Source organism: Ipomoea nil, unplaced genomic scaffold, assembly GCF_001879475.1.
Source record: "Ipomoea nil cultivar Tokyo-kokei standard unplaced genomic scaffold, Asagao_1.1 scaffold0688, whole genome shotgun sequence".
Classification (NCBI taxonomy): domain Eukaryota; kingdom Viridiplantae; phylum Streptophyta; class Magnoliopsida; order Solanales; family Convolvulaceae; genus Ipomoea; species Ipomoea nil.
In genome coordinates this window covers 8,456,789-8,479,667 of record NW_017617116.1, presented here as the reverse complement: position 1 = coordinate 8,479,667, position 22,879 = coordinate 8,456,789, and the positions used below count along the sequence as shown (strand labels likewise).

At 34.5% G+C, this 22,879-nt stretch overlaps 3 protein-coding genes and 1 long non-coding RNA gene across 13 annotated transcripts; 3 read left to right on the top strand and 1 right to left on the bottom strand.

Moving 5' to 3' along the window:
* The first annotated feature begins 4,800 nt into the window (after nucleotides 1–4,800).
* On the top strand, nucleotides 4,801–9,365 carry LOC109175594. Of its 4 annotated transcripts, none has more exons than XM_019324879.1 (7): nucleotides 4,802–5,167; nucleotides 6,750–6,841; nucleotides 6,939–7,061; nucleotides 7,168–7,266; nucleotides 7,603–7,986; nucleotides 8,124–8,340; nucleotides 8,473–9,365. In XM_019324879.1, the coding sequence occupies exons 1-7, from the start codon at nucleotides 4,897–4,899 to the stop codon at nucleotides 9,030–9,032; spliced, it is 1,746 nt and encodes a 581-aa protein (XP_019180424.1). In that variant the 5' UTR covers nucleotides 4,802–4,896; the 3' UTR covers nucleotides 9,033–9,365. The 4 variants fall into 4 exon arrangements, with proteins under 4 accessions (XP_019180423.1, XP_019180422.1, XP_019180424.1 ...); XM_019324881.1 differs by adding an exon at nucleotides 6,471–6,522 and having other exon boundaries at nucleotides 4,803–5,167; nucleotides 6,756–6,841; nucleotides 7,168–7,986; XM_019324878.1 differs by having other exon boundaries at nucleotides 4,801–5,167; nucleotides 6,756–6,841; nucleotides 7,168–7,986.
* A 2,964-nt stretch (nucleotides 9,366–12,329) lies between these two features.
* Nucleotides 12,330–14,290, top strand: LOC109175604. 3 transcript variants are annotated; one of them, XM_019324891.1, is made up of 4 exons: nucleotides 12,330–12,552; nucleotides 12,635–12,735; nucleotides 12,836–12,917; nucleotides 13,777–14,290. In XM_019324891.1, exons 2-4 carry the CDS (start codon nucleotides 12,643–12,645, stop codon nucleotides 13,965–13,967), a joined length of 366 nt encoding a protein of 121 aa, XP_019180436.1. In that variant the 5' UTR covers nucleotides 12,330–12,552; nucleotides 12,635–12,642; the 3' UTR covers nucleotides 13,968–14,290. The 3 variants fall into 3 exon arrangements, with proteins under 3 accessions (XP_019180436.1, XP_019180438.1, XP_019180437.1); XM_019324893.1 differs by having other exon boundaries at nucleotides 12,332–12,552; nucleotides 12,650–12,735; XM_019324892.1 differs by lacking the exon at nucleotides 12,330–12,552 and having other exon boundaries at nucleotides 12,583–12,735; nucleotides 12,842–12,917.
* A 1,236-nt stretch (nucleotides 14,291–15,526) lies between these two features.
* LOC109175592 (serine/threonine-protein kinase prpf4B) lies at nucleotides 15,527–22,862 on the top strand. Of its 5 annotated transcripts, none has more exons than XR_002053289.1 (14): nucleotides 15,527–16,104; nucleotides 16,708–17,798; nucleotides 17,886–18,058; nucleotides 18,365–18,374; nucleotides 18,666–18,705; nucleotides 18,963–19,031; nucleotides 19,932–20,004; nucleotides 20,405–20,561; nucleotides 20,651–20,942; nucleotides 21,073–21,187; nucleotides 21,393–21,556; nucleotides 21,751–21,825; nucleotides 21,920–22,344; nucleotides 22,697–22,862. XR_002053289.1 is itself a non-coding variant. In XM_019324876.1 (12 exons), exons 1-12 carry the CDS (start codon nucleotides 15,658–15,660, stop codon nucleotides 22,106–22,108), a joined length of 3,042 nt encoding a protein of 1,013 aa, XP_019180421.1. In that variant the 5' UTR covers nucleotides 15,527–15,657; the 3' UTR covers nucleotides 22,109–22,585. The 5 variants fall into 5 exon arrangements, 1 of the variants encoding a protein (XP_019180421.1); XR_002053291.1 differs by lacking the exon at nucleotides 18,365–18,374 and adding an exon at nucleotides 16,497–16,577 and having other exon boundaries at nucleotides 15,988–16,104; nucleotides 18,509–18,705; XR_002053290.1 differs by lacking the exon at nucleotides 18,365–18,374 and having other exon boundaries at nucleotides 18,677–18,705.
* LOC109175605 lies at nucleotides 18,095–18,374 on the bottom strand. Its single transcript, XR_002053292.1, has 2 exons — nucleotides 18,309–18,374; nucleotides 18,095–18,176 (listed from the first exon to the last, which is right to left on the bottom strand). It is a non-coding gene; the product is annotated as an uncharacterized LOC109175605 (long non-coding RNA).
* Nucleotides 22,863–22,879: the final 17 nt, after the last annotated feature.

Genomic DNA, 22,879 nt, shown 5'->3' with positions numbered 1-22,879 from the left:
GATATTATATATAAGGCTTAAGTAGTTATTATATATATAATTATGCTATGACCAATTTTTATTAGATATGACGTGTCTCATAGCCCGTGAAATATGGTGACATTTATGATATAAGATATTATATATAACCCTGCCATTTTCAAGTTCCAACAGTTGTTGTGAACAATTGGCATATCACTCTATATATTTCCCTTTTACACATTCGTTCCACGAAAAGGTGAAAAAACAAAAGTTAAAATTACTAACAATGGATAATGATAATGAATTACTCCGTATTTGGTATCAAGAACTAGTCTAGAGTGATAAGCATTCGTTCATATGGTGCTGTAAATACTTGATAAGATTTAGACGGATGTTGGCTTTTCAAATGGTGAGCAGTGATACAATCATGCATGAGTTTCACAATAAATTGTGAATAGTATTTAAGATTAAATGATTATTTTATCGATTAAACTAGTACATTGACAAGTGTATATGCATTTGATGTAGATTTCATATTAAATGGCAGTTTAGATCCTCGCCCTAAACACAAATGTGAAGTTTGGTTTAAAGAATACAAATAATGAGAGTAGTATAATAATATAATTATAATAACATAAGTAAAATAAAGAAGGAATACAATATGAATTGAATATTATTCTACTGTTTGATTCTTAATGTGAATAATCATATAATTATATGATGAATCATACTATTGCGTTTGGTTGCATGGTTGAATTAGACTGTGGAATACAAAATAAATATCATTTAAATAACCAAAATGTCTATATTTGAAACACAAATATATACATACTCACCCACCATAAAATAACAAAATAAACATAATAAAAATATAATTCCAGACAATATATATACAAATAGCAAACAAAAAATAAATAATTTAGTGTATAGTATGTGTGTGTAATTTGGAGAAATAAATAAAAAAATACGGAAATAAACACATATATACAAACATATATATAGTGGAAGCCATATCAGTTTGGAAGAGGTCTCATAATATGTGTATTTATAAAAGGTTTATAGGGATAATTTTTTATTAATAAAAAGAAACCTTTTTAAGTGTATGGAGAAATTTTAGTTAAAATGTGTAATAAAAAAAGTTTTAGTTCCCTTACCTTTTAAACAAAAATCATGCATGTTTGACATATATACCAACTAACCTATTTTATTTTTAATTAAAATACATGTATATATATATATATATATATATATATATATATATATATATATATATATATATATATATATATATATATATATATATAAGGGGATGAATGTGTTGGTGAAGTAAGGTGGGCTCCTCCATACATAAGTTCTAAGTAAGGATTCAAATTTATCTTGTCTAAAAACGGTTATACTCTTTATTGTTCTAATGAAAGTTTACAATAAACTCATTAGTATGTTGTGAAACCAACTCTTTATTGTTCTAATGAAAGTTTACAATAAACTCATTAGTATGTTGTGAAACGCATATTCCTTTGTGAACTCATTGATCCATCCCTCAAAAGCAATTTCATAACACACCACCCATGCAATTGCTCCTACTTGACCTTTTGCAATATTGTATACATTGACTTCAATGATTGACGCTACAACGTTTGCCCCACAATTAAGAATTGAGTCTTTTCCCAAAATGGTCCTTTAACTATTGTTTATTTTCAATTTTGCATTTTGACTTTCAATTACATCAAATGTAGTCCTTCGAGGTTCAAAAACTCACCCAATCCAGTCATTCGTTACATATTTTGTCTAATTAGTGTTAAAATAGAGGGTATTTTCGGCCGTTTACCTATTGTATGCCTAATATACATTGAGAAATAGTTAAGTGACCATTTTGGAAATAGTCGAGGGACCATTTTGACTCTGTTTGGCATAGCTTATTTAGAAGCTTATAGCTCATTTTAAGCTACTAATAAGCTATAAGCTCTGTTTGGTAATCTTCTCAAAATAAGCTCCCAGCTTAAAATAGGAGCTTATTTTGGAACGCTACCTTAGGTAGCGTTTAAAAATAAGTTCCTAGATTCCTAACTTTTTTCCCATCTTTATCCTTATTATTTTAAAGAAATAACATAATTTACCATTCCCAATTAAAACCCTTTTTTCTTCTCCTTTATCCGCAACTTTCACTGCAAATATTATTATTATTATTATTATTATTATTATTATTATTATTATTATTATTATTATTATTATTATTATTTGCAACGATATTGCTATTTCATTATGAAATGTTAGATCATGATTATGCTAATAGTTTTATTTCGAAATGTTAATTTTTTTTTTTAAGAGTAAATACCCAAAATGGTCCCTCGACTATAGCTAAAATCACAAATTGGTCATCGACTTTTAATTTCAACCAATTAAGTCCTTAACTTTGCAATTTTAACACAATTTGGTCCTTTGTCTATTTGACCGTTTGTTTACTGCACTTTTTTAGGATATATATGTAACTTCATGATCCATCGTCGGTTTTTTAAGGTTCCGGTTGCATTTCTAGACCGCACTGTTACATTTGAATCCATTGTCGGCGACGCACCCATGCCGGAGAGATTATAGCTTTTGATAGATAGATCGCCGAAGTCCCTGGAGTGGCTCTTCGAGAAAGCCATGACTCCAAGCGATGTAGGCAAGCTGAACCTGCTCGGGATCCCCAAGCAGCAAGCGGATAATCATTTCCCCCTCCGAAACGGCGCTGTCACCTCCAAGAGCGTTCTCTAAGCTGAACTGGCTCGTGATCCCCAAGCAGCAAGCGGAGAAGCACTTCCCCCTCCGAAACAACGATGTCACCTCCAAGAGCATTCTCTTGAACTTTGCACGTGAAACTACATATATATCCTCAAAGATCGCGGTCAACAAACGGTCAAATAGATAGAGGACCAAATCGTGTCAAAATTGCAAAGTTAAGGACTTAATTGGTTGAAATTGAAAGTCGATTACCAATTTGTGAATTTAGCTATAGTCGAGGGACAATTTTGGGTATTTATTCTTTTTTTAAAGACAAAATGTTAAATTTTAATATGTAAACAAACTAATTTAAATTTTATGAAGATGTCCTTTTTAGTCTTTTTACATTTATCAGCTTATCAAAAAGCTAATTTTACCAAACACTTTCAATCATAACAGCTAGCTTAACAGCTCTTCAGTTTTCAGCTCCGAGCTTATAGCTTTTCAGCTTTCAGCTCATTTTCAGCTAGGTTTGCCAAACGGAGCCTTTGAGAAAAACTCGTTTATTTATTTCATTTTTGTTTATTTTTATTTTGGCTCTATTTGGCAGAGCTTATTTAGGACCTTATAACTTATATTAAGCTACTAATAAGCTATAAGCTCTGTTTAGTAATGTTCCTAAAATAAGCTCCTAGCTTAAAATAAGAGCTTATTTTGGAACGCTACCTAGGTAGCGTTCCAAAATAAGCTCATAGCTTCCTAACTTTTTTTTTTCATCTTTATCCTTATTATTTTAAATAAATGACATAATTTACCCTTCCCCATTAAAACCTTTTTCTATTCTCATTTATCTGTAACTTTCACCGCAAATATTATTATTATTATTATTATTATTATTATCATTATTATTTGCAACAATATTGCTACTTCATTATGAGATGCTAGATCATGATTATGTTAATAGTTGTATTTCAAAATGTTAATTTTTTTTTAAAGATAAAATGTTAAATTTTAATACGTAAACAAACTAATTTTAATTTTATGAAGATGTCCTTTTTAGTATTTTTACATTTATCAGCTCATCAAAAAGCTAAATTTACCAAACACTTTCAATCATAACAGCTAGCTTAACAACTCTTCAGTTTTTAGCTCTGAGCTTATAGCTTTTCAACTTTCAGCTCTTAGCTTATAGCTTTTCAGCTAAGTTTGCCAAACAGAGCCTTTGTTTAGACACTTCCGAAACTAATGTGGAACACATGTTTTTCCAAAATCTTTACACCTTCATTTTGCAACTCAAAAAATGTGTTTACTTTGAGATTAAATTTTTCATTCACGGATTATTCATTTTGAGAGTACAATATATCAATTTATTTGTCTCAATACGAAGAACTCAAATTCACTTTGATCCGACCAAAATGTGAGTGGACTTACATATGTTTTAACCAAAAAATAACCATTTAAATATCATTTTATGCTAAAAATCTAAATAGAAAGATATATTATTACTAGAAGAAGTATGATCTCATGCATTTACAAAACAATTTATACTTAATAATAATCAGATGAAGAATGACGTTATGGATTCAAGCCCTAGCGAGGACCAAAGCAATACTCAAGAACAAAAAAAACAATGAGAGGAACCAAATCATTCAACTCAAGAAATCAACAAATACCAAAAAACCATATTCAACTCCATAACTCCTTCATTAAGGCCGGCCAGCATCAGTAGGCGCCAGGCAGACCATTGCAAAAATCTTACGGTTACGATATTGTTTTGTCGTAAGTGGGTAAGGGTCCCAACATGCGAAAACATCAAATTCCCAAATTAGAATTACGTTATTGTATTGAAAACGATTTTGTTATAAGTTATGGAGTATAAAATTACTCCGCAGATAGAAAAATGAAATCCAAGACTTGCCAGCTGGGATGGGTACAGACAACAGAGCGAGTCTCGTCTCGCGAGTAACGACGAATAACACGTGAGGGGCATGACATGCAAATCCTCCATTTCCCCAGGGTCATATCCGGGATCCCGAAATTTCCTTCTAATTTCCCCCCTATGCGGATTCCAAATCCTCACCGTTCATCTCCAAACCCTAGCCTCTATAAATCCCTCTCTCAAAGTCTCCGTTCGAAACTCCTCTCCCTTCTTCGAAGCTCTCTTGATTTAATTCGGTTTTTTCACGTTATTTCCACTATACTCCGGCACCCTCATACGGCGGTTATTGGCGGATGGCCACGGCGGCGAAGGCTCCAGTTTATGTGAGTTGGGATGAGGTCTGTTTGTCTACCGATAAAGGCAGGAAGGAGGTTCACTACTATCTCAAACGGAGGGATGGACTCTCAGATCTGGCGGTGGTTGGGACAGAGAAAGCCATGAGGCACATCTCATATCACTACGCTATAAAGGGCATGTCTTTACTATCGGTATCGAATTCTTCTTCTCTTTCGAAGCTCCGGACCCGAAGAGAGGTCGTTGATTGGCTGAATTCTATTGTTTCAGGTGCCTTTTAACATACATATATAGCTATATATATATGCACTTCTATGTGGATGCCTGTCTTTAGTTTTTTCTCATTAATTTGGTAGCAGTTTTTTTCCCCCCTGTGTGATGATGGTAGATCTTCTGTGAAACTCCCTAGCATGTTTCTGAATTCCTGAATTCTTCGGAGTGTATCGTCCAAAGCCAGCCGGTAGGAGGGGTTTAGGGTTCTCTAGCTCTCTCTCTTTCTCTATTGAGCCTTTCTATACAATTTTGAAGTTTCATAAGGAAGCTCTTCTAGCAATTTCTACACTGAGACGGAGTTAGGATACTAGATCTATGGAATTCATACGTTTTCCGTCTTATGTTTTAATTTTGTGGAAAACAATACGCTGTATTGCATAAAAAATAGGGTTTTTTTTTTTCTCTACCCGTATTTTTCAGTTTCTTAAGATCAATTTGGGATAATTATTTTCTTTTGAACTTATTTGTGCATATTTAGATTTAAATTACTAATATAATTGACAAAAATTCAATTTTTGTGACTCTTTCAGTCTGGAATTTATATCTCTTATCTTTCTTTTTTTTTTTTGTTTGGAACTTTTTTTTTTTTTTTTTGGGAACTTATTGATTGATTTGTAAAATGGTTTAGGTCTCAGGATTTTTAGCCAGTGTAGTTTTGTCTATATCTTTGATTAGAGAAATGTTGATTTTGGATGCAGAGGGATTTTTACTCCGTTTTATATTTTATTTGTCTAGAAATGGGTGGGATTGCTGAGATTAAGTAATTCTCCGTACTTGTAAAGTTGTAATTCAAACAGGCTTTTCTTTGTCATATTCTTCTTATTTTGGTGTTGTAAAATCATAATGGTATATTAAATTTTTTTTCCTGCTAGCCCTTTGGGAAAGTTCCCTTTTTTCCTTTGGTAAATACTTTTTTTTTTAGATTTAGATGAAATTTGAATTGAAGTAAGTTTGCAAGCATTTGTTATTTTATAGTTTCCTCTAGCAATATGTTGTTGTTTATGCTGGTTTTTTTGGCTTTTGTTTTGTTTTGTTTTTTTAAATAATAATAATAATTATTATTATTATTATTATTTCAATTTAAATTTTTGTGGGGAAGGTAGTGTGCTTTTTCATAACTACCAGTGAGGGGTGATACTAAATGAATAATTTTTATGGTTTGATATTAGCTTGATGTCATTGGATTTTATGGAACAGTTTGTATTTTATTCATAATTGCATTTGATTGAAACACATGATTTGTGTTCTAAGTTCACATGGTGCTCATGTATGATAATCTGACCAATGGTCTGGGCTGCAGGAATGTCAATAAATTGGTTGAGAGCTTCAAGATTCCTATGCCCTCAATCTAGGTCAAGTTCTACAATGTTTTCTTATGGACAAAACTATTTTATTTTCAATATCAGAATGTCTTATTGTATTTTTTTGGTTAAATTAATCCTTTTAAAGTTTGAGCTTCTTTTTCTGCCTTTTATGTGCCATTCATGAATAAACTGTGGTGCTTTATGCTTTGCTGACTGTATTATCTTTTTAAGTAAATTATGGTTCTTCAAGTTCTGATTGTATATATGACATTTAGTTGCAGATTTGCGTCACCATCGGGATATAAGAGATGATTCTCAACCCTGTGAAGGTACAGATGCAGTTCTTAATGATATGAACACATTGAAGGTCAGTTTTATTTTTATTTTTATTTTTATTTACCCATATGATTGGCTTGCATGGTGTGACTATATTCTCATTCAATTCTTTCTTTAATACTTATTAGGATGTTCATTTGCGGAGACAGGGCCAGCATGTCACAGAATTCATGTGGCTAGGTTCTTCATGGACCTGTAGGAAGAAGCGTTGTCATTATACTTCATTTTGTAGGAATGGTGTTACAATTTCAGTAAGTGGACTCTACTTAAAAACGATTCTTTTTGCAATGGATGATACTGCAGCTTGTCCTACTATGTGACTATTAGCTGACTTCTTGTTTTCTTGTACATATCCAGGTCCATGAGTTTGTTTATGTATTAGCTGAAGAAGATAAGCGGCTTGTTGCTTACCTGGATGATATGTATGAAGACACCAGAGGCAATAGGATGGTTGTGGTACGCTGGTTTCACAAAATTGATGAAGTTGGTATTCTTTTGCCTCATAACTATAATGACAGAGAGATTTTATTTTCTCTTTGTCTTCAAAATCTCAGTATTGAATGCGTAGATGGACGGGCTACTGTCCTCAGTCCCCAGCATTATGAGAGATTTTTGAATGACGTAAGGCACACTCAATCAGAACCATTTGTCTGCCAAAGGCTGTTTGATAATGATGACCTCAAACCCTTTGACATAACCAATGTTAAAGGATACTGGAATCAAGAGTTATTAAAACACATGTCTTTTTCATCTCCTTTGAGAGCTCAACCATCTCCTCTTGGTGAATTGAAGTTAGATGATAGGGTCACAGGCTTTGTTGGAAGCAGGCCTAACAAAAGGCTACGCTTTTCAAAGGAGTCTAACATATCCTCCCAGTCAGTTCCTCAGAAAGGGCCTGCTAAAGCTTGTCAAGAGCATTGCAATGGCAGTTCTGTAGCTACCATGGAAATACGCACTTCGAAAGGAGGCTGTTTTGATGGATCAATATCCGGGAAAGTAGTAACAGAGAAGCCTCAGCAGAATTTTGACATTGGCTCTGAAGTTGAAATACTTTCTCAAGATAGTGGCATTAGAGGGTGTTGGTTTAGAGCTTTGGTCATCAAGAAGCACAACAATAAGGTGAAAGTGCAGTATAAAGATGTCAAGGATGCTGAAGATGAAGCTAAGAATCTTGAGGTGAGTGTTAACTACTGTAGTGTTCTTTGCCTGCACAACCTTACAAGCAACTAAGCAAGATATTAGCTCTTGAATTTGTTTATTATCATTATTTATTTTATCTATTTGCTTAATGAGACTTTATTTTTATGATGCAGGAGTGGGTTTTGGCAACCAAGTTAGCTGCATCTGACAAATTGGGCATCCGGATACATGGGAGGACAGTTCTTCGGCCTTCTCCTTCATCGTATAAGGGCAGGGTTTCATGGGTTGTCAATGTTGGAGCAATTGTGGATGCATGGTGGAATGAAGGGTGGTGGGAAGGCATTGTTGTCAGGAAAGAATCTGAAGACAGGCTACATATCTATTTTCCAGGTCAGATCTGATTTCCTAAAAGTCATCATTTCCTTGTTTTTAACTTGTATTCTCAATTTCTAGGATTTTATGCTTATAATGATGCAAAAGTTGAATATATCTGACAATATTATTTTCTTCTAAATCCTGCAGGAGAGAAAGAAACGCATATCTTTGGTCACGGTGACTTGAGGCATTCACAAGAATGGTTGGCTGATGGTTGGAAACATCTTAAGGAAAGACATGAGCTTGTATCAGTGTTGTTGGGTGACTCAACAGTGAAGCAAACAGTAAAAGAGTCAAGTGATGTCATACTGGAACAACATACCACATGTAGCAATGGTGTCCATCATCTAAGTACTGAAAAACCAAGAGATGAAGTTGCATCAGGATCAGGTAATACTGATGCAGATGCTGGTGAGAGATTAAAAGTGTTGGAGGGGGTCCGTGATCTGTCTAAAGATAATCGACTGGCTCAGTTAAGGTGGAAGACATCGGGGAAGAGAAGACGGTGTAGAAGCCCTGTTAACAAGGTGCGTTTGAGTTCTGAGAGAAATCGAAATGTCACCAAGGAATCTGGTATGCAAATTAAGGAGACGCTCTTCATCCCATCATCCTTGAAGGTGGATCTTGACAATTGTAAATACATCACCGATTCCCTCTTCAACTCCTCTGTTGTGTCTCCATTAACTAACCTGGTCATGTCTAGGTGATGACCACCTTCACTTCACAATCAGTTTAGAGTGTGTGTTGTGTACATGGTTCAAAATGATCTGAAGCAGTTGTTGTAGGCCTTTGACAGGTTTTCTTTTCAGCATGGGAAATGTTTTTAGTGAAGCTGGTGAGGCATTCCAAAAATCCATTCCCCTGTATAAATTTGTAAGAAGTAGGAGGTAGCCTGCCTGGTGTGTATACTGACCATCAGGAATCAGTTTTGATTCAATAGAATAACCTTTTAGAGGTCAGAGTTATGTTCCTAAATTTCTGCTTGTATTCTGCAATTGCTTTCTTTGCGATACCAATAAAGTTTTCTTCTTTCTTCATTATCGTAAATCAATATCTTACTCTTCCAACTACACTGCATTTATTTCCATTCTACCTCTGCTCTCTCTGACAAGAAGCTAAACAACACAAACATAACTGTTTAATCAAACTATTTCATCAACTAATAACATTATAAAATTAAATATTTTACATGAATGTGCCATAACATAAGTTTAGGTGCATCACCTAATAAAAAGATATTATGATCCGTATCACATTATGTTTACAAGCATATTCGGAGGCAGAAAAAAAGTTTATTAATTAACATACAAATTAAGATTAGTTTTCTTTCATTTTGTTACTCTACATCCAGACAATAAATACATCTCATATCATTTTCCCAAATTTTGTCCAGTCCAACACAGCATGTGTGTAATGATGCAGGTTCATTGCATCTTGAAGAAAGCTAGCAATAATCAAGCTGATGTTACATCAGTGAACAGTATGTATTTTTGCTGATCGAGTTTGGTTATTTAAAAATAGAACACCATATTCTGCATTACGTTAATCATATCTTAATGATCTTGTTTGTTTATTGTTTGTATGGTATTATTACTTAATTGCTTAGTTTAATGATAATTGTAGTTTAGTGTTTGTTGAAACTGAACTGTGCAGATGCTGAAGTAGGGATATGATGGGGAGGGGATTGATTAAGCCAAAGGAATTGGGGTAGGTACTTGACTTAAACTCTTGCTTTAAGAGTTAATCCTTTCTATTTTTTGAAGAAGACAGGTAGGTGCTTGACTCCTTCCTAGCTTAATTATTCTCTAATAACTCTAGTTTATGAGTTATATATGAACTTGTATTAATTTCGTTCTATTAATAGTATTATGGTGAAATATTATCAAACTTTGGTGATTAGGTAAATCGCGAGTCACGCAATCAGTTCTCTGGCAGTTTGGCACCACACTGTCGTCTCCAATCATGACCTTTAAGTCAGACGATGAATCAACTAGATATTTTCAATATTTATATGGTCAAGTTAATTGATCTATATGCATTTTTGTTTGAATGAAACCTCAAATTTGAACTCATTCTTGATCTTCTCTATATAGATATAATCCAAACACAACTCAACAATGAAACAGAAGGAATCTTTCTCAATCGAGGGATGCCAACATCTCTTAATAGAGCTTGTTGCACATACAAAGGAGAATGATCAAACACTTAAAAATTCTCGAGCATATTGACAAGAACGGTTTCCAAGCTAAGACAATTTGCATTTCAATTCTATTCTCTAAAAATATCCTTACTCGCCAACCACTCACTACTTACCTATCTCTCTTTTACAAGCATCTACAAGATTCTATATGAGACTGAAATGCATATCATCTCATGTGACTCATTTGTCCATTAACTCAAAATGCAATTCTAACCAAACTCGACAACGCCACCTTATCCATATAAGTTGAAGCTCCTTTATCACTATCCAAACCTTAGCGTCTTCAATTTACATTGCACACCTTAAAATATTGCAAGTTAAATTCCCCATTCAAAGTCTCAATTCATCTATCACAACATGCATGCACTCCTCTTCATTCAATTCATAAATAAATACTTTTTATTGCTTAATATTAATTTAAATAACGGAGAAGAGTTGGATGGCCTGATTCATAAAAATGGTCAAATATGCTTTAATTTAAAAAAACATCTAAATTGCAATTTGAAGAATATGTTATTTAGTTATGCGCGCATCGTCGTCAAATGGGCATAATTATTTTGTACAATTTGTTTTTCCATTTCTTTGAGGGATTGATTAGTGGCAAATTATGCTGTACATCCGTATGCATGGTGCATACGGATGCAAAAACGACGTCGTTTTAAAAAAACGCGTGTCTCCCCTTAAAAAAAAAAATCAGGTTCGATTCCCAGCAACAACATATGAACTATAATTTCATAATCGATGAACTATAATTCCATAATCGATGAACTATAATTCCATAATCTAATCTATGAACTAAAATTCCATAATCTATAAACTAAAATTTCAGAATCGATGAACTACAATTCCATAATTGATGAACTATAATTCCATAATTGATGAACTATAATTCCATAATCAATGAACTATAATTTCATAATCTATGAACTAAAATTCCAGAATGAATTAACAATATAATGTTGTTGCTGGGAATCGAACCTGAATTTTTTTTAAAAGGAAAACACGCGTTTTTTAATAAAACGACATCGTTTTGACATCCGTATGGACCATGCATGGTGCATACGGATGCACAACATTGTTAATTAGTGGAGCCTATGGGCTCTAAGACAAAAATATTTGTAGTAGCTAGTACAGTATTATTATATATATTATTATACATAGTAATAACATAACCCACTACTGGGATTTGGATAAGATCCTAATTATGATGGTAAATTACAGTATACATAATCAATCCATCATATCACATGCTTTTTAAATATTTAATTTATAAAAAAAGTTTAACACTTTATTAACTATTTTGATTATTTCTTCACGAATAGTTGAATACCATAAGCTTTATCAAATTCACTTGATAATAACTTGATTTTATATTAATTAGTAATGAACGTCTTATTATAATGTTTTACAGCACATTAGTTTTAATATGATGTGGGGCTGTTTTTCACCTAAACACCTACATCCTAGTTGGTAATTTATAACATAAAGTGGGAAAACATATATAGAGAGATCTGGTCATCCAAGCAACCTTAATTGCAATAATTATCTCAGAAGAATATTGGGTGCCTGTGTGGAAAATAACACAATTAGTAAGGCACTAGATATTCTTTAATTCGTTTAAGTTTGTTCCACTCTGAAAAACAAACATCATATGCTTAAAAAAAAAAAAAAAGAAATCAATGTATATATAGAGGGTAGAAGCTAGAAAGTATGTACGTAGGGAAATTGTATAGAATGGGTTTTAATATATATAATGAAACATTATTTAATTATTATTTGTTGTTATTGTCAACTCAACCACCTTTTCCAACTTATGATTCTGTCCCTCCAAAATTGATTTATCTCCATCTATCTATCCTCAATATTCCCGACCTTATTTTCCCATAAAAGATCAACTTCTCATAAAGATGGGACTCCTCTTTCATTCTACAAGCATCTGTTCATAAATCGTTTTCAGTCTGAGATTAAATTATTATAAGGCTAGCTAGCCTGGTTTGGGCTTCTTACTTTCTCAGCTCACAATTCAAGTACGTACGATAGATATATAGATAGATGATGTTGTATATATAAGATGAGCTGGATCTCTTTCATGAACTAATAATTAAGTAGGTGGCGAAATGGCAGGCATTGATATGAAGAAGAGGAATCCCAAGATGAAGCCAATTCCGAAAGTCACGCTTGCATCCATTGAATCCTTGGCCATACCTCTCGTAAGTTGCCCTACGTTTTCGTCTGTATGTTACTTTAGTTCCCGTCGTGGTGGTGGTGTTTAACTGTACTGTACTGCTGGTTGTGGGTGGCGGCGATTAGGTGCAGGAAGTGGTGTTCTTGGCGGACTACCGGTGCGCCAGGTGCCAGAACAGGGTGGCCGAAGTTATGTCCAAAATGAACGGTAAGTTCCCCGGCCGCCCGAATCGATGATCGGATCGGAGTAGTCTTTTTTTTTTTTTTTTAACGTTGGGTGATGTGACAGTGCGTAGGTGAACGTTGCATCCCCACTACAATGCGCGCAGCTGTAGTGTGGTAGCAATTTCCCCCACCCTGGTCCACCCTGCCTGCACGTAGTAATCAAGAGCCTCACCTCAGCTTGCTCAAATTTCTACAATTTTATGTTTTATATATATGTTTCAAGTAGACATCTGTCGATCTCCAACTATTTTTTTTTTTCATTATTATTCCTTAACATTTAATAATTATATATCTTATTCTCTAATAATATCAACATATATATATATATACTTGTAGGTAAAAGTCAAAAATTTACATTTCATTTTCTTCAATTTGGACAAAATAATCACGTGAAATACTTTAATTTTTTCTAACTTTCTTTAATTTATTTAATTTTGGTATGGTGCAAGTGGTCCCTTTTTGCTAAAGTTAGTGCAGTGCAGTGGCAGCTAGCTTTAATTTTATCTTTTTCTCCGTCCTCATGCATCATCCTATCATTCTGGATTTTCTTTCTTCCTATTCTTGCATTTGTGGCTGCGCTATAGCTAGCTGCTTAAACTAATTTGGCACTACTAAACGACAGATCATACTATAATCTGGGCTGGGGTTATTGCCTTAATTGTGCAACCTAGCTAGCTAAGAAATTAAAGCATATATATATATATATATATATATATATATATATATGATGATGATGAAATAGAAGTCTGATATATATAGATAATGTTGTTTCTTAATTAATGTTGATCTTACCATGTGTACTGTTGTTGTTATACGTTTGTGATTCTTAATTGTAAATATAGGAGAAACAGAATCAGTGGTGGTGAGCGTGCTGGAAAAGAAGATCACAGTAACCTGCAAATTTCCGAGGCTCAACATTTCTAAACAACAACCTCCTCCTCCTCCTCCTCCTGCTGTTTCCTTTTTCTGCAATAATCCTATTAACAAAGTTGCTTCCGTTTTTCTGGCTTTCTTTCTTCCTTCCCGTACTTAATTCATCATATCACTTCACTTCAATTCCCACTTATGTACCTAGTATATATAAAGATACATATATAGCTCTGCATTTTACAGGAAACCCAACCCCCCAAAAGAACAACAGATTTTTTTTCACAGATTCCCTTTTATAGATTCAAAGTCTTTAATTTGACAGCAGTTAGTTAGTTTGTACTTTTTATATGTATTATTCTCTTTAATTTTCTGGGATTGTACTTGTAAACTGAAACCTAGCTTAAAGCTGTTCGATCGAAAGAGAATGTAAACAAGATTGTTCGTTGTACTTATTAATTTTCTTTCATATACAGATAGATTAGTGTACGACTCCTCCTTTGTACCTACACTTCATTTGCTTATTTCTATGTTTAATTTCAGCAATTGTTGGCAACTGTACCTGAAACTCAGTGTTTCCTGCAGAGCGTCAGAGCTAGCTAGCTAGGACGACCTGTTTGATTCAAACTTCCAACTTCCAACTGAACTTCCTTTTTTATTTATTTTTTAGTGCCTGAATAGTATTGCATTATATCATCAATGGTTTATCCTCTGACCATATAAAGCTTATTCAATTACATCACTATGATCCTATCCATAAGAGCTATATATATACATATATATATATATACACACACACACACGCTATTTTTATGGGCCACACTTGTGTAATATTGTCTCACATATCATTATTTGTGAATCGGGTCAATCGTTATACCGTGCACCAGGGCACGCATAGCAATGTGCGTCTAGCGCCTCCCAAAACGACGTCGTTTTGGTGCATTGTCAAAAAAAAAAAAAATATTTGTTTCGAATACACATAAACTCATAACTGAATACACATAATCTAACATGATACATAATACACAGAACTCTTAACTGAATACGCATAAACTTTTAATTGAATAGACATAAACTCTTAACTGAATACATATAAACTCTTAAATGAATACACACAAACAGCTGAATACACAAAAACTCATAACACAATACACAAAAACTTTTAATTGAATATACATAATGGGGTTTTGGCCGTTTGGACGGACAAAGTGACGTCAACAATTGAAACGCGCGAATTTTGTGCCTGGGTGCACATTATAAACTGCCGAGTCGGGTCAACTCAATATGTAAATGTAATACATATACTAGCAAATGTAATACTCCATACTAATTAAGAATAAAATGTTTGTTAGTCATACTTTTACATTTAATGCACATCAAATATTACTTTCTTCATTAAAAGTTATTATATTGTTTCTTATATTTTACATATTAACTCGACCTGAATCACTGATAAGTATCCGAGAAATACTTACACAAGTTTTTACATATATTTTTATATGTTGACATTATGAATAAGTCGTGAACAAGATTCATATAGTTTGGTCTCTATACTTCATTACTTCAAATGGAAAAAAACAAAGTTAGTTTGATATACTTTGCAAGTCTGCAGTAGTAATATTAGTTTGTTAAAAACAAGATATTAAGTAATTTGGGGGGTCCTTGCATAAAATTCATTTTCTGAAGTCCTTACTATATATTAACAAAAACATATCCCCGGCAAGATTTTGTGATTATTTCATCATCTTGCGATCAGAACCCAAAAATAGGAATTCGTACCCGTTTCCTCAATCTTCAACTCCTGCAAAATCAAGCCCTAACCCTAATTCTAGGCTTTCCCTTCAATTAAACCCTCAATGGCTAGTGATTCCACTGACCTCTCTCGTCGCAAGCACCGTCGCTCCTCTCCTTCCGATGACGAAGCTAAGGATGCTTCAAAACGCCGTAAGCACCGTCACCATCACCATCACCGCCACCATCGCCGCAGCAAGAAGCACGAAGAGAGTGATTCCAAGTCCGAAAATGAGATTGCTGAGGCTGGGGCTGAAATTGAGAACGAAAAGCAGGCACTTGGCAGCGGTGCTATGGGTGTGGTAGTGGGCAGTTCGAATTTGGGGATTGATTACGATATGGAGGAAGGGGAGATTGTTGACGATATTTTACCTTCTGCTGCTGCTGCTGTTGCTCATGACGATGACGACGTGGATGGTACTGCGAGGACAAAGGAATTGGATTTAGATAGGGAGACAGAAGATGAACTACTTCAAAACCATCCTCTTGTCAAACTCAGTAATTCAGACATGGTGTGTTCTATTCCCCTCATGTTGTATCAGGAAATTCAGTAAATATTTGTTCTTCACAAGTGTACATTTGATTGCTTAAAAAATATGCAAATGTTACTTCATTTGTGTATTGTACCATGCTAAATGTGGTTTAATCTTGTTTCACAATCCTTGTTAATCTAACATCTTTTATGTCCAGCTTCCACGATTCTTTTACTAAGCAACCAGTAAGGGCTTTGCACTTTTTTTTTTTTTTTTTTTTTTTTTTTTTTTTTTTTTTTTTTTTTTTTTTTTTTGGAGCATTCCATAGTGTCATTTATATGATGCATTAATTGTGTTTTAATTGTATTATAGAATCAAGGGGTTACCGCCAGTATGCATGTCATAGACCTGATAATTTGTATTCTGTTCAGAGCCATGCACAGTATTAGACTATATTGTTCGGGCAAAGTACTTTAGGTGTATTCCGAAGACTGATGGCTTTCATTTTATGTGTAAGCAATAGTTAGTGGTTTGCAAAATGCAATTGCCATCACAATGTTCATTTCTGTAATTTATTTATGATGGTAAAGTGCAGGACCTTGTGCATTTAATCATTTCTTTTGTTTTGTATTTTACTTGCAGAAACTTCATGAAGCTCAAGTAGATGCCCCTAATCCCAGTCTGCCTTCTGAAAGCAATTTGGAAAAATCTGACAGGAATTCAATAAGTTCAGGAGGGTACAATGCAAAGAGGAAAGATAGAGAACATGATGATGATAAGATTCACAAGCATGTAGGTCGGGAAATAATGTCTAGTGAGGGATATCATGCCAATGGCAATTCTGTTGGAGAATATCATAAAGGGGACCATAGACAACGTGATGGAAAACGCTCTCCTGATAAAGAAGATAGAAAGCAAAAGAGCTACCGTGGTGATGAAAATGATTTCAATCAGAAAAATTCGTTGACAACTGAGGATGCTGGGAAGAGACACAAGGCTGGTGATGGAGCCTCTCCTCATGATGGATACTATAAAAAAGGTCGTTCTAGGAAGGAATCAAAATCTCCCAATCTGTCTGGGCCATCTGAGTTGGATGATAAGTATTATAAGGATTGGAAATACAAAAATGATTCAGATAATGAGAGAATGACTAGACGTAGCAGAGACTATCGGCATGGGAGCCGAGATATTTCAAGGGAAAAAGGAGAGCGTAGTCCCAGTCATGGTAGATATGTTAGCCGGGAGGAAAGGCATCATAGCCGGGAGACTATTGAAAGATATAGGGAGGCAAGCCTAGAAATTAACAGGGATAGAGTCAGAGATAAAGATAAGGAAAGGGCAAGAGAAAATTACAGGGTAAGGGAGAGGGAGAGGGAGAGGGGGAGGGAGAGCGAAAGAGAAAAAACCCGGGATAGAGAGAAGGAGAAGGATAGGGATAGACATAGGGATATTGATAGTGATCGGGAGAGGGGGAGAGAGAGGAGAGATAAGGATAGGGAGAACAGAAGAGGTAGAAATGGAGACAGAGAAAGAGATAGGGATAGTGATAGATCCAGCAGGTGTTGTGGATATGATGACTTGGGTAGTAGCTATGGTGATCGAGATAGGTACAGTGCTTCCAGGCATATTAGAGATGATGAGACTCGCCACAGTCACAGAGAGACGTCAAACAATGTAGAAGAAAGTAATTCTGACAAAAAACTAGTTGAAATGGGAAATGAGAAATTCAGAAGGTATATCTTTCTCATGTCTGTACATCCTGTATTTAAAAGTTCTTATTTTAATAGGAATACTCTTTTATGTGCTTTGGTGGATTGCAGAGATGATGATGAACAGGAGGAGTATCAGGAAAAAATCACGATGCAACTTGCTGAACAAGAAGAAGATATAGAGAGTATAAAGGAGGAGAGTAGAAGGCGAAGGCAAGCTATACTTGAAAAATACAAGAATCAGCAGCAACAGACGCACCCTAAAATCCACTCAGAAGAAAGTGGCAAGTCTTTCCTCACTTTAACTTTTAATATTTTTATTGGTCTCTTATCTTTTTTTTTTTTTTTTTTTTTTTTTCCCTCCTCTCTATATGCAGTTCCATAGATTCAGCTATTTAGATGCTTCTGCTTTAATGCTGTGCGCGTAATCTTGTTCTTTAATTTCATTTTAGGGTGAAATATTTTATGTATACTACAAGTTCTAAGCTGTTCCAATGGTTGTTCTGCTGAACAAACATTTTGGTTATAGCATACTTTATACACTTGTATATCAGCATTGGTTTCTTACAATATTAGAGTTCTTTTAGTAGGCTATTTATCTAATATTATTAGCTCATAGTTCACATATGTTTGTAGTTTATGGCCCTTGATTTTTTGCCTTGTTCTCTCTCTTTATGGGTTATGCATCACGCCATCACGTATTCCTTAACAATGACCTTTTGTGGATTAAACAGATAAGGGTCTAGTAAAGCAGTCTGCTCAGCCAGTTCAAGGTGTTAATCTTGCATCAGAAGTTGATGCTAGAACTGATGATGCAGACACTTATGTTGGTGACCAAGAGTTTTCTGTTGGAAAATCTCCTCACCAGGATAACCTTTCTGTGAATGAGCAGACTTCTGGAGTCGGTGGACTGGGACAGGGTAGTCCAAAGGTACTCCAAGTTTTATTGCAACTGCTATATATTTTTAAATTCTCGGTTTCCATTATGAATTCTTACTGCAACTTCATTTATATCTTTGTATGGGAAATATATTGATGGATGGATTTCTATCTTTTCTGGTTTTCCTTAATTTTTTTTCCCTCTGTGTGTGTATATGTAAAGTGAATATGGATAATATTTTTTAATTAAGCATTTTAAGTGTTCACTGACATAGCTCATTGACAGCTTAGAATTGTTAAATATTGCAGAGTGAGAGGTCAAATGACATGTTCTGTGATGATATATTTGGAGAATCACCTGCAGGAGTTCGCAAACAAGTAAGTCTTAAATATAACTATGCACACTAACATTTCTTTGTTTACTTTGACATCAACACATCTCTGAAGGTGTTGTTGGACTTGACATGTTAAAGTGGGGATTGGCTATACAGAAGTTGACATATTCATCATAGCATGATAGCAATCTCATGTTTTATGTTTGATTTTGATAGATCAAATCCTCTTCTTCTTCTTTATATATATATATATATATATATATATATATATATATATATATATATATATATATATATATAATTATTATTTTTCTTTAATTTTAATATCAAACTGTGAGCATTTGATTGTGGTTTAAAAAAATGATACAATATCGAAGGAAGGAAAGGTGACAGTATGTTTGCAGTTGCATCTATTTTTCATGTCATGCTGGTCGTGGATTTGGTTTTGTTTTTGTAATTGGAATAAAGTCATCTTCTGTTCGAATGTTTAGGACCATACATGATTAACTGTAGGAGATGATATACAATCCCATATTTTAATATGTTAGTTTTTCTTGCACAAGGTTACACTAACATGGTAAGTTTTTTTGTTGTAGAAAAGTGGGGATATTGGCTATCAGTTATTTTTCATGTGGTAGCTTTTGGTTTTTACTGTTAACTATATCAATTTAAGGCTTTTGGACTTTATGAATCTTCCCCATCTCTCTTTTCCCATCCTAGGATCTAGAATACCCCCTTAGTGATGGAGTACCGCTTATACTATGAGAAGGAAGATACCTTCCTTTGCCATAATATGGGTGTGAATATTTATTTATTTATTTATTTATTTTTCTCACATTTTGAAGTGACCATTTGATTCTGGAGTGCTTTCAGTTGAGCATGTCTCATTAAATTTATTATGTTCTGCATATTCTCAACTTTAGCTTTTTCTTTTGTCTCTCAGGGTAAAGGAGATGGTTTAGCTATTGAAAGAAGTGGTCTTAATGATAACTGGGATGATGCAGAGGGGTATTATAGTAAGTTAGCTCCTTTGTCTGCCATTTTATGATTGTCATTGGTCTTCCTTTATGATGGTGACCTGTCATCATTTTCCTTTATAACTCTTTTTCATGGATTTCTAATTATAATTCTTCTGTAAACTTATATATGGCAAGTATAGAGCATTATGGTTTCTGATTTTAAATTCCTAATGTTGTGATAAAAACGATTGTCTCGTGACACATATACTACCTATTCATAGTAAATAACCCTATGCTTAGGGGAAATGCACAACTTTCATTCAATATACAGAACATCAATGTCCAACATAATTGTGTAACTGAGCTTTATTAATTTCTCTCTCTCTCTCTCTCTCTCTCTTGTCATCACATTCGTGGTCATACAATCTAATACTTTTACATCTTTTCCTTTACAAAGGCTACCGTTTGGGAGAAGTGCTTGATGGCCGATATGAGATCATTGCAGCCCATGGAAAAGGAGTGTTCTCAATGGTTGTCCGTGCTAAAGATCTAAAGGCTAAACCTGGCGATCCTCAAGAGGTAGCAATAAAAATGATCCGTAATAATGAAACAATGTATGTTCTTCTGTTTTATTCCTTTCCCGGTTCCTGCACTTGCTGCCTGCTTTACAAGCAACCTAATTTCTTGGTGATGTTACACATAGGTACAAGGCTGGTATGGAAGAGTTGGTGATATTGAAGAAGTTAGTTGGTACAGATCCTGAGGATAGGCGTCACTGTGTTCGCTTTCTTTCTAGCTTCAAGTACCGGAATCATCTTTGCTTAGTGTTTGAATCTCTTCATATGAATCTTCGTGAGGTTTTGAAGAAGTTTGGCCGGAATATTGGACTAAAACTTACTGCTGTGAGGGCATATGCGAAGCAGCTATTCATTGCTTTGAAACATTTAAAGAACTGTGGTGTTCTTCATTGTGATATTAAACCAGATAACATGCTGGTATGCGACCTTTTCTTTCATGCTTCCCTATTCATGGCCTCCTCCTTGCTCCCAATCCAGATATGATGGTTGTCTTTTTGTTATATTACATTTGTGCTAATGTTTGGGCTTGAATGCATTTGATTGTCAGGTGAATGAAGCAAAAAATGTTCTGAAGCTTTGTGATTTTGGTAATGCCATGTTTGTGGGGAAAAATGAGATTACTCCATACCTAGTGAGCCGTTTTTATCGTTCCCCTGAGATTAGTAAGCGTTCTTATTTCTTGATATTTTCTTCAGCAGTTTGTTTTTTCTCTTTAAATCCCCAGAAGGAATGAGTTGATTTCATACCTCTTGACTCATGAGCTGCTTTATAGTGCCCCTTAAATTAGGATGCATCCTTTTTTTTTTTTCTTCACTCCCTGATATCTTGTTGTCACTATTCTAAGTTTTTATTTTTTTATTACTTCAGTTTTGGGCTTGACCTATGACCACCCAATGGATATGTGGTCAGTCGGTTGCTGCTTGTATGAGCTTTATACTGGAAAAGTTTTGTTTCCTGGTCCAACAAACAATGACATGCTTCGTCTTCATATGGAATTGAAGGGTCCATTTCCAAAGAAAATGCTTAGAAAGGTCAGTATAATCAGTCAGTTAAAGTGCACCTCTTTTGCATTTAAATCTGGTTAATGTGTTTTAGAGATTGAGAATCCTTTTGTTTGTTGATAATGTTGGGTGATTGTTCCTATTGTCCTTGCATTGTATTTGCAACTTGTAAAGCATGAACTGAAGTGGATACTCATCTTTGCATTCCTTCAAAACTATTACAGGGAGCATTTACAGACCGACACTTTGATCAAGATCTTAATTTTCTTGCAACAGAAGAGGACCCTGTCACAAAAAAGGTATTAATATTTTTACAGATTGCATTCCTTATTGTTTTTGATAGTTGATGAAAATTTTATTGGTTTTAATTAGGACTTCCTATTTGACATGCAGGCTGTAAGAAAGCTGATTACTAATATCAAGCCAAAAGATATTGGTACAATTGTTTTGGGCTCTCCTGGTGAGGATCCAAAAATGTTCACAAATTTTAAAGATCTTCTTGAGAGAATATTCATGCTAGATCCAGATAAGAGACTCACAGTTTCACAAGCATTAAGCCATCCTTTCATTACGGGCAAGTGATCAATGATGATGATTTTGACTGCAGACATGCTGTTGCCCTAGATTCCTGTAGAATTATGATAACTAAATTTACATTCAGTCTAACCATTGGGCATTTATCTGTTTTTATCTACTCTGCTGGCTTAAACGCTGTGGTCAGAGTGATTGTGGTGATTGAAGGGGGGAAGAGAAGACAGCTGACTGGGAGAGGCCTCTTTCTTGGCTGTTCTTTCAGTGGACTATTTTCTGTTTCTATTGTAAGATAACTTGCTAATGGCATTTTTCTTTTTGTACTCAATTCTTAATGGTCACCATTAGCAAGCTCTACACAACATGTTTTCTCCTGTTAATCATTGTTTAAAGATGTACTTGGACACAATTGTTGCAATTGTGATGGTTCAAGACACATTAAAAGATTTCACATTGATAGAAGCATGTTTATCAATGTACGTGTAAATGAGATTTTACTGATTTTGGCCATGTTTGGTTTAGTCTTAATTTGAATCCTTGTGATCTATTTTTCTAATGTTCTACATCTCATATCATTATATCCCTTTTATGTTTGAAATTGTTTGGGTCCTGGAAAATCTAACATGGTTTTTAATTCAGGATATCTACCAGGATTATGGGACAAGCATTCGGTTGTTTAGTTGCTTGAAAGGCACCCTGGAGAAGGTACCTTGGTTTGTTTGTTAGGAGCTTATTGTGACAACAACATCTGCAGTTATTATGCTTTTTGTGTCCCATTAATGCCAACTTTGCTTATTTGCTGATATTAGTCCTGTTGGTGAT